The sequence below is a fragment of the Perca fluviatilis genome, chromosome 6, assembly GCF_010015445.1.
Source record: "Perca fluviatilis chromosome 6, GENO_Pfluv_1.0, whole genome shotgun sequence".
In the NCBI taxonomy this organism is placed as follows: Eukaryota; Metazoa; Chordata; class Actinopteri; order Perciformes; family Percidae; genus Perca; species Perca fluviatilis.
Window position 1 is genome coordinate 35,379,889 of NC_053117.1, and position 15,050 is coordinate 35,394,938.

Consider the following 15,050-nt stretch of genomic DNA (forward strand, 5'->3'; position numbering starts at 1 on the left):
GTGGTGAAGCTACCCTAAAATTTTCCTAAGTCCCCCTAAATAATAATAAGAACAACAATAATAATTAGATTTTTTTTTTTTTTTTACAGAGCACTCTGTATCTAACTAGGGTGAATCAATCTTCCTTCACCATTCATCTGTGTGTGTTGGTGTGTAGTGTGTATGTTTTAATTATGTCAGCTGGTCAAAATTAGAGGCTCAACGAGCGCCCACTTGCATGGTATGTGGACGAGCAAGGTAGAGAGTTAGCTATAAAGAGAACCAAGCGGCATTAAAACAAAGCAGAGAATCAAAGATTCTGCAACTGTATCAAGCATCTCATTATCACTAACCGTATCCCCATTCATATTTAGACGCAGCAAATGATATATATCCAGCTACAAAATAGCCGAAAAGTCGGAAGTACAAAGAGTAGTTGTGCCATCAAGATGATCTTTGTTCTGAACTCGCTACTGCATGCTCACACACACACACACACACACACACACACACACACACACACACACACACACACACACACACACACACACACACACACACACACACACACACAGAGTTGTGTTTCTTTTCATCTCTTTAGAGGACATAACATTGACTTACATTCATTTCCTGCAACCTTACTTAATTAACCCTAACCATAACTGCTACTTGTTTGGCCTAACACACGCACACACACACACACACACACACACACACACACACACACACACACACACACACACACACACACACATACACACACACACACACACACACACATTTGATGAGTTGATGGTGTCACTTATGAAGCAACTTCCTGATCACACAGTGTATCTGCTGGCTTCCTCCTCCACCGCTCATATCTTAATCACATCACACATGAAAATAACATGTTCTCTGTCTTTAGTTCTTTAGAGGAATAATAACAGGTGCAGAAAAGGGATGGACGCTTTTGGATGTTTAAAACGAGCTGGTCTTTTGAGTATATTGCCATTTTCACCATTACAGTAAGATGGACATTTGGTCTCCTAAACTGCACCTTGCTACGTGGACTGTGATGAGCTTCCTCTGTGTGTTTTCTCATGGTGAGTTGCCCACACCATGAGACAACACTTCATAACAAAAGCCTTATATTTAATGTGGCTACTTATTCAAATGTTAAATCTTCCGGGCGGTTTTCCGTTTCCCAGATATGTTTTGTGGTCGATCTGGATTTGTTTAAAGGAAGGAACTTAGATTAAGCTTCCAAACATGCCGAGTTTACTGTAACTTCAAATATTTTGTTGTGTGTCAGTGTTATTTGAGCGAGGTCCAGTGGTGAAGATAATTTACTTAAGTAAAAATAACAATGCCACACTCTAAACATGTGTTGGTTCCCAAACTTCATGACTTCTGTCACCTTAAAACAAAACAATATGTACAGTACATGTGACCCCTTGTCGGTTTAATGTGGTATATGTATCAACCAAGTGATTTTCTTTTCTAGGATTGGTACATTTAAAGTAAGTATTAGAGCATGGCTGGTTTAACTCAGTGGGTAGATCAGGCGCTCAAATACTGAGAGGTTTATGCCTCAATGCAGAGGTCAGGGTTCAAATCCAACCTGTGACAATTTCCTGCATGTCTTCCCCCTCTCTCTCACCTAGCTGTCCTGTCAAAAATTAAAGGTGGAAAAGCCCAAAAAATTATCTTTATAGTAAATATTAGAGGCTTGAAAAATTAAAACTATCCGGTATATATACACTACCGGTCAAAAGTTTTAGAACACCCCAATTTTTTTGCTTTTTTATTGAAATTTTAGCAGTTCAAGTCCAATGAATAGCTTGAAATGGTACAAAAGGTAAGTGGTGAACTGCCTGTAGTAAGTAAGGTTACCCAAAACTGAAAAAAAGGCCTTTTTCAGGGAACAAGAAATGGGTTAACAACGTAAAGCTGTTCTGCAGCAATGGAGGTTGATCAAGCTTTGAAAGTTGGTGCTACCAATTCCCACAGGTGTTCCAACTTGTCTGGATTACTCACAACCCCCTCTGTTTGTATAAAAGTATTGTTGGAACACACTGTGGTGCCATACCCTCGTGAGCATTATTTGAACAGTATTGTAATGCAGAAAGTAGTATGTTGCTATAAAAATGGCGGGAAAAAGGCAATTAACAATGGAAGAGAGACAGACCATCATAACACTTAAGAATGTTGGTCTTTCCTACAGAGAAATTGCGAAGAAAGCCAAGGTGTCAGTGAGTACAGTATTCTTCACCATCAAAAGGCCCTTAGAAACTGGGGGAAACTCTGACAGGAAGAGGTCTGGCAGACCCAAAGCCACAACAGAATCAGAAGACAAGTTTCTGAGAGTCAACAGCTTGCGTGATAGGCGGCTCACAGGACAACAGCTTCAAGCACAGCTTAATAGTGGTCGTAATAAGCAAGTCTCAGTTTCAACTGTAAAGAGAAGACTTGGAGCTGCAGGTTTGATAGGTCGAGTTGCAGCAAGAAAGCCATTGCTAAGATGTCAGAATAAAAAAAAGAGGCTTGCCTGAGCCAAGAAACACTGCCAATGGACTACTGAAGACTGGAAGAAGGTGTTATGGACTGATGAATCAAAATTTGAAATCTTCGGTTCATCACGCAGGATTTTTGTATGCCATCGAGTAGGTGAAAGGATGGTTCCTCAGTGTGTGACATCAACTGTCAAACATGGAGGAGGAAGCATGATGGTCTGGGGCTGTTTTGCTGGATCCAGGGTCGGTGATTTGTACAGAGTAAAAGGCACCTTGAACCAAAACGGCTACCACAGCATTTTGCAGTGCCATGCAGTACCCTCTGGTATGCGCCTAGTTGGTCAGGGGTTCATCCTACAGCAAGATAATGACCCAAAACATAAGTCCAAGCTATGCCAGAACTACCTTAGCAAAAAAGAACAAAACATGGAGTGGCCAGCACAGTCACCAGACTTAAACCCCATGGAGCTGGTTTGGGATGAACTGGACAGAAAAGTGAAAGCAAAGCAACCTACAAGTGCCACACATGTATGGGAACTTCTGCAACAGAGTTGGGAAGAGCTTTCTGAAGAATATTTGATTTCCATTGTAGAAAGAATGCCACGAGTGTGTTCAGCTGTTATATCTGCCAAAGGGCGCTACTTTGATGAGTCAAAAATTTAGAATACATTTTGGTTCATAAATTGATTCCATGATTTATTTTTTAACTTAAATTATTTATTTGTTCTATTCTTTCATTTCAGAGTACAATAAAACATTGAACTGCATGAATTTCAATAAAAACCTGGAAAAATTGGGGTGTTCTAAAACTTTTGAGCAGTAGTGTATATATGTAATAAATAAAACCCATTTAAAAGTTTTATTCCTGACCACTAGGTTGAGAACCACTGAAATAATTCACATTTAAGATGTAATTCAGAGGGATATTCCACTAAATTATTTAACTTGCAAATTGGTCCTATATATTAAAATAAAGACTCCTGGATGATGCACTTACATTTATGTGGTACATTTTAGTGTTCATTAATCCAAAACAAACACAAGTTGAGTGATGGTTTTGTTGTACTGTCTTGTTTTCTGTGTGTTTGTGTGTCAGAGGTGACGGTGAGGGACTCTGACCTGAAGCTGTGTGAGAAGGACGAGCGATTGTGTGTCACTGACCTCAGAGACTGTGCCCCTCGACCTCCTGCATCTATACAGAGTGACTGAACACACACACACACACACACACAGCAATTTCCTGATCACACAGACCTCAGACTAAATGAGTGTCCTTTGAACTGTGTTCCTCAAGCATTATATTTAAAAATCCAAATTTTAAACGGTTCTAACACTGAAGGACCGCTTCTTCTTCGCAGAATGGGAAAGCAAAGAAAAATGTCTTTACATTTGCAAATTGCGAGTTGATGTTGTTACAAGGACTACAACGCTGGAAGCTTCCCTAAACAACTGGCTATTTAAGTCAGCAGCATTACATAACTCATTAGCAGTCTCATTACTAGCCAAGTAAAAAAAAAAAGCATTTACACTGAAGAAAAATATAAACAGTTTTGTTTCAAATAAAAAATCTAGGACTGTTTCAATTCAGATGAAAGGCTTATTTGTATTTAATTGTGCACAAATGTGTTAAAATCTGTGTTAGTGAGAACCTTTGCCAGGATAATCCATCAGGTGTGGCATATCAAGATTGCTGATTAAACAGCATGATTATTACACAGGTGTGCTGGTCACAACAAAATTAGCTGACTGGCTAACACTGGCGCATTTACAGAAATCTTCATTAATGTGCATTGTCCTAATATAAATAAAATAAAATAAAAATAAATAAATAAAAAATAAAAAAAGGCCACTCTAAAATATGCAGTTTTATCTCTCAACACAATGCCACAGATGGCCCAAGTTTTTAGGGGGTATGCCATCGGCGTGCTGACTCCAGGAATGTCCACTAGAGGTGTTGAATTTTCCTTTCACTGCCATAAGCTCTCTGTTGTTTTCCTGCAGAGACGCTGAACATGTCCTGTTGCTACCAGATATCACACAGATCCATGACATGTGAGTGGAGTCAGGAGTCAAACAGCTTCACTGAGTCTGACGTCTCTCTCATCTTCAGCAGGTAAACACTGACCAAAGGGAGACGGCTTACTAATGCAATTACAGGTTTTTTTTCGATTGCTAAACGACAGTGGGCACAACTGGAGTCACATGTGCAAAACTCTAACTACAGTCTGCACTACCAACAGTCACCTGAGCTAAACAGTTCACATCACCTGCAAAACTCATTCACAGCAACACAACTCTTAACACACGTCTTAAAACAGGCTCAGTGCAGCCAAACACTATGCACAGGCCTCACTGAGATAACACACTGTCAGAACACACAGAGTAAAAACACTAGCATCAAACACCAGTACAGAAATTACAAACTTTCTCATCTTTACAGTTTGAACAATTTGAGTGACTTGACACTACTCAATATTTTATTTAAGGAAAAGATATAGATTGTATAATATATACATTTTTACGTAAGGTAAACAAGAAGTAATGAAAATCAGCATTTTTCTTCAATATAGTATTTTGTCTCTGGTAATTTATGGGAAAAAAACTAAAAGCTACATACGTAACAGTAACAAAGAATAGTGTGACTAATCCTGCCTCTCTCCAGCATCGTGTGGCAAGTTTTCTTCATCACATTGGATGTCTGCGTCATCTCTACATACAAATGAATGTGGTGTTTCCATTGCTTTCACCTCCATTACTTTCTGAAAAACAGTAAGAACGCAGTTTTACTACTGTAAAGATAGTGTTTTTCACTTTTTTTTATAGCTGTGTACATAACCTCAGACATCTTACCTGGACATGTTGGTATCTTTACTCTTTTACCCGTTTCTCTCAAACGGTACAGTGTATAATTGTTTCCTTCTTATTCTTATATTCCTTCTAACTAGTCTAAAACAAGACACCTGCTTAGGCTTTCAGCTGAAATTGCAATCAGCAGTGTTTGATAGGCACCAGACTGAAATCTATTCTGTTTTGAATGTGTGGGTAACAGTTTTGACAGCAGTGTGTTAGCATTTGAACAAAGTGCTGTAAATCCACAGTGTTGTGCACGTTGTGGTTAAAGTCATGGGATAAGTGTGTAGAGTTTTGAAAGCTGTGTTCAAGCAATGAAAAACCAACTAGAGTTTGGTCCACATGAACTGCTGCTGTGCAGACTGTAGTTTGAGTTTTGCACATGTGGCTTCAGTTGTGCCCACTGTCGTTTAGCAATCGAAAAAAAATGTAATTTTAGAGGTTATACTCCTCTCCAGCAATAGGCTCTGTAGCTTCTATAGCTTACTCCAGTATTAAGAGCTGGTAAAGTGCATTTAGTAAAGTGTTGGAATAAGATGTAAAGATTAAGCAACAGATGTGTAACGTTAAAAAACAAATCCCTCAGGCCATAATCTTTGTTTCTCTTTATCTTTTTTGCTTCAGCGGAGATACAATCATATCCTGTCAGGGAATCTTCAACCCTGCAGCTGTCCTCAACATAACAGCTAGGATCAAAAACTACATGATGGGGAGGGAGATCTGGTCCCAGCCTCATACTGTATTTCTTTATGATGCAGGTGAGTGGCCCAGATCTCTGATCACTCCACTACCCAGTACTGACTGTCATACCATCTAACTGTCTATATTTTACAGTATGAGAATTTGTATATTTGAGAACTGACAGACTGCCTGCTAGAAAATTGTGAAATTATGATCAAGCCGTTAAATACTCCCTGTGTCCGTTTCTCATCTCCTCTCCTTGTTTCCTTGTCTCCTCTCATTAGTCAAACCCTCTCAGCCTGTATTAACTGTCCTTGGCTCCACTGAGGACTCTATTGTTGTGTCTTGGAGAAGCAACGTTGGTGACGGCAGTTGTCGGCTTCGCTACAGAGACAACAACACTCACACATGGACCCAGGTTAGTATCATACAAACACTCTTGTTACTTATGAGAACACTGTTGGATAACATTTATTACCTGGAGGCTTGCCTTAACTACTGTATAACCAAAAGAAAATAGTTATTCGACACAATTTCACCCACAATTTCATATTTCTTGTGCCATTTGTTTGAGACATGCTCTACAAAAAAAATCTTTAACCCTAAAATAAAGTTAAACTCCTCAGGATCAGCTTGTCCCCAGATCTAATGAGTTCCCACAGTGTGAGTGTGTGATTAAGTTTGAGTCCCCACAATGCTGTTAGTTCAAGAACACACACACATATTGAAAAGTGCATGTTTTACACTGGCTACACACTGGCTACGTGGCGTGAGCGTGGCGTTTCTGTTGCGTGTCAGCTGCGTGGATTTTTCTGTCTTTACACACCAGAAACGTGCTGCTGCTGCTAGCCTTGTCTGTACACATGTATGTTTCCCATTGATTTACTGCACTCAAGCAGTAGAATCCTTCATGTTAAACATACATATATACTGATTTGATTACAGCAAAGACAATGTTGGCAGTATTGACGGCAAAATAGGCTACAGAATATTTTGTTCTGTATTGACAGGTGCAATTTTTGAAAATCGATAATTATTATTTTTTTTTTTTAATTAAATTTATATCTGCATTTTTGTCAAAACCTAGAGACTTTCAAACATCAACATGCCATTTATTAATATGTATTCGTGTCAAAATGACATAGAAACATCTTTTCCTATTCTATTTTGCTTGGATTATAACTCTGAATTTTGATAACAGGTTTTTAAGTGACATTTTCAAAACGGATCAAAATGCCCTTGAGCGAATCCACTGAATACCACATAAAGTCAATTTCTCTCTTGCACTCTTTGCTGTCTGTTTTTTTGTTTCTAGGCTCCAGATTACGTCCCTGCACATCAAGATCAGACACTGACCTACACGATCACAGACCTCCTGACGTTTACCGTCTACAGAGCTGCTGTGGCCTGCAGAGAGGACTTCGGCATCTGGAGCGACTGGAGTTCTGACGTCAGCACGAGGACGCTGGATAGGGGTAACACTTTACATTCAAACTGGAATTAAATTATATGATGGGGACTGAATTCACAGGAAAGAAATGTGGTGAGAAACTGAGACGAAGACTTCATGGATTTATATTTAAATACTTACTCAGGATACCTGACACTACAATAGACTAAACCAATGACATTAAACAATTAAACCAGTATTTTTGAAGAGCTGTGGTTAACTAAGGCTTTTTCTTTGCTAGTGCCCTCCAGGCCTCCAGAGGTGTGTTACAGAGTGGAGACAACAGACTCTGGTGGATCTTTTCTCCTTCATCTCATGTGGAAGGTACTTGGAAATACTTTTTATTATCATATAAACCTATTTTAAAAAATCCTGATTAGTACAACTGCATGCTCCTCCGTGCAGAAATAGCTAATCTTTGAAAGGTGATTGAGCTGTTAGTGTTATTTTTGCACCAATAAGCAGCATCTCACATTTCAGAAACAAGCTAACATTACCGGTTCATGAAAAGAAAGATAACAAATTTAAGAACGAATTAAGAATGCATGACAAAAATTACTTCAATTTCTACTTGGGACCTAAATGTCTTTGTTGATGTTGACAAACACAAAACTCAAACTAACCAAAACTAATTTAATTTTGTGTCAAAAGACAGAAACTATATCAAAATCAGGTTTCAGTGTTTCCAAACAAATGTGGTATACAATGCCTTTTGGAAACGTCCTGTCTGTCTGCAGGACCTTGACCTCCGTGATGCCAGAGGTCGTATCCTTGGATACCAGGTGAGCTACAAGCCAGTGAAGAAGCAGCAGCTCCAGGACAGAATAATTCAAAATGTCACAGATGTGACGGCGCTCCTGGTGGTGGAAGAGGGGAACTGCAGTGTCACAGTTACTGCCTTCAATACGGCCGGCTGTGGACCTGCTGCACATCTCCGCATTGACACACAAACACAGAACAGTGAGTGGCACACTGGTGTTAAGGAAAAACTCAGGAGAAGCACAACTCATTTCACATATGTGAATAAGGTTCAGGAGATGACTTATACAGGAGCATTTAATGAACACTCAATTGAGGAGACAATAAAGCTTAACCACAACACAGTGTGCAGTGTGATCCAAATTCTCTGAAGTTCCTGTCTTCCTGAAGGTGTATTTAAACTCATGCTGGAGGCGTTACATTTAGCTTGAACGTTTAAGTAAACAAAGATATTATGTTAAAGCCTAGTTCAGCCTATCTCTCTCTCTGGGAAGTATGCAAAAGTTTGGCTGGCCCACTGACCTCCAAAAGGAGACATTCCATTACTATGAAGCTGTCTACGTAGACTCCTTGAATCTGTAGTTAGACAAACCGAATATCCTCGTTTTAGCATTAAGCAATCAACTGACAATATCAGATGTAAAGCTTGCACTCTCCACTTATGTAATATCCTCTGTGTGTGTGTGTGTGTGTGTGTGTGTGTGTGTGTGTGTGTGTGTGTGTGTGTGTGTGTGTGTGTGTGTCAGAGAAGGAAGCAACAGAGCAGTGTCATGATGTTCAGATAACACTGACTGCAACACAACTTTTCTCCATTCAAATGTTTATTTTAATTATGAAATGTTTGCTTGTTTCATGTGTTCTAACTTGTAGTGTAGCTATTTAAAAGAATGAATCTTAGACTGTGCAGGGTGCGAGACAGTGTGAGATGTCACTTAACTCTCGGCTGTGTGGTAACGGCTTAAATCTTTAAAAAAGTGTTTTGCTTCATATTGAGATGATTGAGTTAATTTATGGATCTCTGTGAAGAACCTGTCCAGGATAAAACCCGCTCCTTGCTCAGTGTCAGCTGGGACAGATTCCCCTGTCGTCACTCTGCAAAATGATAAACAGATTAACATAAGGGATGGATGCAGTGTGGTTTGTTCATTTGCGTGTAGGCATTTACAAGATAAGTCACATTGTGTTAGTATGTTGGTGTTCATGCTGATCATGGTGATAAAAATGCATGATGATAATCTTGTTCTCGTTAATCACAATCCTGTGGTTGTATTCTGTAGCTCTCTCGTCAGTCAGAAGCTTATGGGTGTCCAGTTCTTTCCCGGCTATGAAGGGCCTACTGGTCCAATGGGAGAGCCCCACAGCCTCGCCCTCTGTCCCGCCTGTCAGTCATTTTGCTGTTCAGTGGCGCTCCGAGACTCGTCCATCCACCAGCCGCTGGACCACAGTGGGCTACAACACCACCTCCACTGTCATACGAGGTACAACTCTGTTGGAATATCCAACTGTGCAGAGGAGATACTTGTCATTCTGTATGTTTCGGTTGTGCATGTTTTAATCAAAACAGGCATCAGTTTGTGTGATGGTGTCACAAATTCAGCAGGAACGTGCACTGTTGACAATTGATTTTTCTTTGGCAGGTCAGTACATATCTCTATATATCTGGAGACTTATGGTTTTGTGCTTCGCAAACAGGTTAAAAGGAAAGTAGAAGTTTAAAAAGCTAAAACAGTCAGAAAGGCTTTTACTTAAAATAAAAAAAAATAAAATAAAAGCCTGTCCCCAATAGAGCCTGGTTTACTCTTTACTTTAGTTGTGGTGAATAGATATTAAGAATATATACGTCATATTATATTCCCAGCATGTACAGTGTGTACTTACAGTGTATGTGGTATGTTTACAGATGTTGACCCTGATGAGTCCTACCTGATCAGTGTGTTCCCCATCTACCCCCATCAGCAGTGTGGATCTCCTCAGTTGCTGCCTGCCAGTCTGCAGCAAGGAGGTAAACATGCATCCAGTCTTTCAAACAAAGCACTAACTAATAACTTATTCCAGTTAAACCTGCGACTTCAACCCTCAGCTAAGACCTTATCATCTCAGTTGGCATTATTACTTTTACATCAACACCTTACTGGATGGATAAGATGGAATAAGGCTTGCCTAAGATTAAACTAAAGATAGTTCCTATGGCAAAAGGGTCACAGCATGGATGGATTACAAAACAGTCTACCAGGCACAGGCTGACTTACAAAATGTTGCTGAAAAAAACACAAAACTATCACAAAGAGACGCTAAATAACGCGGACATAGACAAAACAACTTCAAAAGTCACAAATTGACTACAAAGAGAAACAAAATTACTACAGAGATAAAAACCACAAAGAGATGCTAAATGACTGAAAATGGGCACAAAACTAGGGAGGCAACTCATTTTTTACATAATCGATAAATCTGTTGATTATTTTCTAAATTAATCGATTATTATAATATTATATTATTATATTATATATAATCGAAAATTGTGAAAAATCAGTGTTTCCCAAAGCCCAAAATGATGTCCTCAAATGTCTTGTTTTGTCCACAACTCAAAGCTATTCAGTTTACAGAATACTGGAATCTGAGAATATTTTTATTTAACATTATTTAAACCGATTAATAGATTATCAAAATATTTGGTGATCAATTTAATAGTTAACAACCAATCAACTAATCTCATCAGTTCTACATAAAACAATCAAAGACATACACATAACGACTACAAATGACCCAAAATGACTACAAAGAGACACAAAATGGCCACAAACCACTACGAAGGGTCTCTTACCAGTCTGTGCCCAACGGCACATGTTTAGATCTTATTATTAAGGAATTTTGCTAACATTGGAATCAGAGATTCATTTTTGTTTATTGGGGATTTACTGTGTAACATTAATTCGGTCCATTGTTTTAACTGTTTAATTGTTTTAATATTGGTCTGCCACAAGACAGAAAACCTTCACACAGACGAAGATTTCATGTGTGTTTTCTCAGCACTGATGGAGCCGGTCCAACTGAAGGTGGGGGTCGTGACCAAAACCACAGTGACAGTGGTGTGGGTGTGGCAAAGGAAGGCTGGACCAATCAGAGTGAACAGATACAGAGTCATGCTGACAAAAGAATTGGAGAGCAAAAGTAGGTTAACAGTGTTTTCTCACTGCTGTTAGAAAGTGAAATCTTTTGTTTTTACAATCTGTCGAAGTACAAAGAATGTCCACTCTTCTCCAGCACTGTCTTTGTGGCCGGACCAATGGCAGCTCACCTTCAACAACCTGAAACCCAACACTGAGTATTCTCTTCTCCTATTGGCTGATGATGTTTCCAGAAACATCATCCCTGTGAGGACAGACTTTGGTGAGTTGAACTGGTTTTCTAAAAGCAGAATGTGATTTAATGATCCCAGTGTGGAAAACATTTTAACTGTTGGATATTGAGATGTAATCACCTCTCGAGAAACAGGAATGAGAAGGGGCGATGATTTGTTTTTTGGTGGCTCTTGGGTGTGATTTTCTAACTTTGTGGTAGTTTTTTCTTTCATCATGCTTACAAGAAATAATTAATTTGACATCTAAATTTGAATACTGGAAAACTGGAATATTATATCTTACATTATGAATTAAAATAGAACAATCACTAATATTCTTTGTATCTTGTATAATCAGCCAAAATAACATTAAATATAAAATAACATCCCAGTGCTTCCCATAACTAATACTGTGTTATCGACAGTGTGACTGCAGGTAGAGGAATAAATGCATTTACACACAATAATCCTTTGATTCTGAGCGAACTAGGAATGTTTATTTTCAGATGAGATGCCAGCGGTGGCTACAGCGACTCCTCTGCTGCTGCTGGCTGTCACTGTGCTCATCATCTCCATCCTGTCCAGGACTGTGTGAGTCAACACACACTCATGGTCACATCTGAAGGCTCATGCACCTACACTGTTCTGTTGCTGCTGATTGGTTGAATACATTATTTTACCACATTCTGTGAACTAACTTAGCATCGCTGTCAAAAGAAAGTTATGGAAGGGAGAAATATGTCAAGAATGCCGAAAGTATGTTGAAAAGCAAATCAGACACATACTGTACCTTACGTCATGTTTCGTTCCAAAAAGCCCTTAAAATCAGATTAATGGGCCTTGACTTTCTTAGTGTTTCAGCTGCATTAAATAAAAATTCATCAATAATACCATTACTCACAGAACAGTGTGAAAACCAATGCACTCTTTTTGAAGAATAAGTCTTTATTGATACGGCTAATGTATAGCAAAGAGTCATACCAGCAATACCATTACTGTGCAGGTACAAGTCGTACTTCTTCCCGCCCATCTCCAGCCCCCGGGCCAGTACGACAGGCCAGTGGCTGATGGACCCAAACCACCAGGTGAGTTTAATTTTCTTTAGCGCTGTCAGTTAAATGCGTTATTAACGGCGTTAACGCAAACCCATTTTAACGGCGTCAATTCGTTTATCGCGAGATTAACGTTCTTTTTGGCCTAGCAAACTTTGTCGTTTTTTTCACATGCTGTTGCAACAACTAGTAACGTTTGACATACTGTATAAGCAAAGTGTTGGTGTTACATCTCAGTTAGGTTAGGTACTTGGAGGAATTGTGCAATAATGACAGATTTACACATTTTTCTTTTGTTTACAGTAAATAAATAAGAAACAATTACAAATTTTAAAGTCAAGTTTATAAAGTAACTTTCTTTGCATTCATTTGATTCCCAATCAAGATACACTGGTAAGAATTGCTTTCCATTGTTAATATGTACTTAAAAACAGTTCTGAAATGCAAAATAATAGAATTTTATTCATGTGACAAAACATGCGATTAATCGCGATTAACTATAGAAATTTGAAATTAATCACGTTTTTTTTTAAATAATCGTTTGACAGCCCTAGTTTTCTTTAAACTTGGGTGTTATTAATGTTTTGGCTCGTGTATTCCCAGGTCATCAAGTGCTCTGCTATACTCAGCTTTACAGACAAATCCAACTTGGTCACAGAAACAATCCTGTTTATTCTGTTGCTTAATCTCATATTCAGTTTTAAAGAAAAAAAATCTGCATCTTTTCACTCTGCAGTTTCATTCCTTTCAGGAATTTTCTGGACGTTAGTCTCAGTGTCTTAAAAACAAGACAGACAAGTGTGATTGAAGAAACCTCTCAAAACAAGTAGATTTTACATTGGAAACATTTAAATAATCTCATCTGATTGGCAGTTTATGCAGCAATAAACTTTGAGTCATCTTAAAATGATCCAGCCAATAGAAATTTTCCTTTATTCATTTTAACATGGTTTAAGTCAGTCATTGTTAGTATTATTTATGTTATTATGATGGTTCCCCTCTGATTAATATTGATGTCAGATTATGGGATCCATCTCTGAAATTGGACAATATTTGACTCTTTATTTTCATTAAATTTAGGGGGGACTGTTTACAACTCTTCATTGATGCTTAATGATGTTCCATTCACATAGTAAACCCCTCAAAGATTACTGTTTTTAAGGCTTTAAACTTTTCTTAATATCCATTGACTCTTTCCTGATTAAAATCCAATCTATTATTCCCCACAACAGAAAACTGCAGTGATAAACCTCCTGGATATTGAGGACTTCCAGGTGACAGACGTACTCGGAGAGAAGAGTCTCATCACGGTCTGTCCGAATGTCCAGCCCTCCTCAGAAGAGGACCTACATGAAGACACCTCTCTGCTGTTGATCAGCCGCCTCATCATCAAACCGTCAGCCCTAGAACTGGACCCAGAGTATATTTCTGATGCTCCAGTGATCACAGAGCACCCACTGGTTTCTCTCCAGTCCTACCATGCTGACTACACAGTGAGCTGCCGACATCCTGACACAGTTTTCCCATCTGAGGAGAGCAGTGAGGCCGACGCTGCTATGCTGCATCAGACACGTGAAGCCAACAGCTGCTTTCCTCAGAAAGAGGAAGAGAGTGACTTTTCTGAGAGGTTACATCAGAAGGAGAAGGAAACTGCACTGAAATGTCATTTTCCTGAATTCATGGAAAACAGTCACTGTGCTTATCAGATAACCTGTGAAGCAGAGTATGTTTCTTCTTTTCTGGGGAAAACAGATGTGTAAACAGTGAGTGGACACTGGTTTTATCTGATCTGTGAGACTGATTATGGACAGAGTACTTCAGTGCAACATGCCGGGTTAAACACAGGTGGAAAAGTGAGAGTAAATGGTTACAGACATGCTGGTGATTCCTGGCTGTAATCTCTATTACACAGCAGACAACCTACTGTATTCTTAACCACTGGAGGGGCAAAGCACATTGCTTTGGCTGGTGGGTGGCACCTGAATTAAAAGAGTGTATTCTCTTATTTGTGGCCATTTTAAGAACTCTCAGATGCAGGCTTAGCAGGCGTTCAGACTGAAACCAGACCTGCGTTAAAACATTGGTGGGGGCTTGTTACTTCAGATTCCAGCAAGATGTGAAAGATCTTGAAGGTTTGTTCCAGATGCCAAAACACTGCACAGTGGTTTTTATTTTATCTTTTGTCACAAGCAGTAAACAGTAGAATTAAGCCATTCCCATACCAAAGTAACAGGAATATGTGCTTCTATGTATTTGGCCACAGCAGCATCTTGCTGAATGACACACAAACAGTTTATCTTTCTTTCTGGATGATTCTGCTGAGTTTAGCTGGGGCCTTTGGTGTTGGCACCCCAATGGCTTCATTCAAATGAATCAAGGGGCTGCATGGCTAAAACTCTGAACACAGCTTTAACTCTACACTGTCAAGGTGTGTTCAGACTCAG

General features: G+C 39.1%; 1 protein-coding gene across 1 annotated transcript; it reads left to right on the plus strand.

Moving 5' to 3' along the window:
* The first annotated feature begins 836 nt into the window (after nucleotides 1-836).
* LOC120560914 (interleukin-6 receptor subunit beta) lies at nucleotides 837-14,611 on the plus strand. Its single transcript, XM_039803804.1, has 15 exons — nucleotides 837-1,064; nucleotides 3,571-3,675; nucleotides 4,476-4,587; nucleotides 5,949-6,082; nucleotides 6,290-6,423; nucleotides 7,321-7,480; nucleotides 7,697-7,779; nucleotides 8,193-8,415; nucleotides 9,492-9,692; nucleotides 10,115-10,216; nucleotides 11,245-11,385; nucleotides 11,479-11,604; nucleotides 12,061-12,145; nucleotides 12,558-12,639; nucleotides 13,839-14,611. The coding sequence occupies exons 1-15, from the start codon at nucleotides 992-994 to the stop codon at nucleotides 14,364-14,366; spliced, it is 2,289 nt and encodes a 762-aa protein (XP_039659738.1). The 5' UTR covers nucleotides 837-991; the 3' UTR covers nucleotides 14,367-14,611.
* The last annotated feature ends 439 nt before the right edge of the window (nucleotides 14,612-15,050 follow it).

Bases quoted from the DNA above. Each gene is read 5' to 3' on its own strand.
- LOC120560914 (XM_039803804.1), top strand. From the start codon at position 992: ATGGACATTTGGTCTCCTAAACTGCACCTTGCTACGTGGACTGTGATG. The intron at 3,676-4,475 runs GTGACTGAACAC...GTTTTCCTGCAG, and splicing joins ACCTCCTGCATCTATACAGA to AGACGCTGAACATGTCCTGT. The intron at 12,146-12,557 runs GTGAGTCAACAC...ATTACTGTGCAG, and splicing joins TCCATCCTGTCCAGGACTGT to GTACAAGTCGTACTTCTTCC.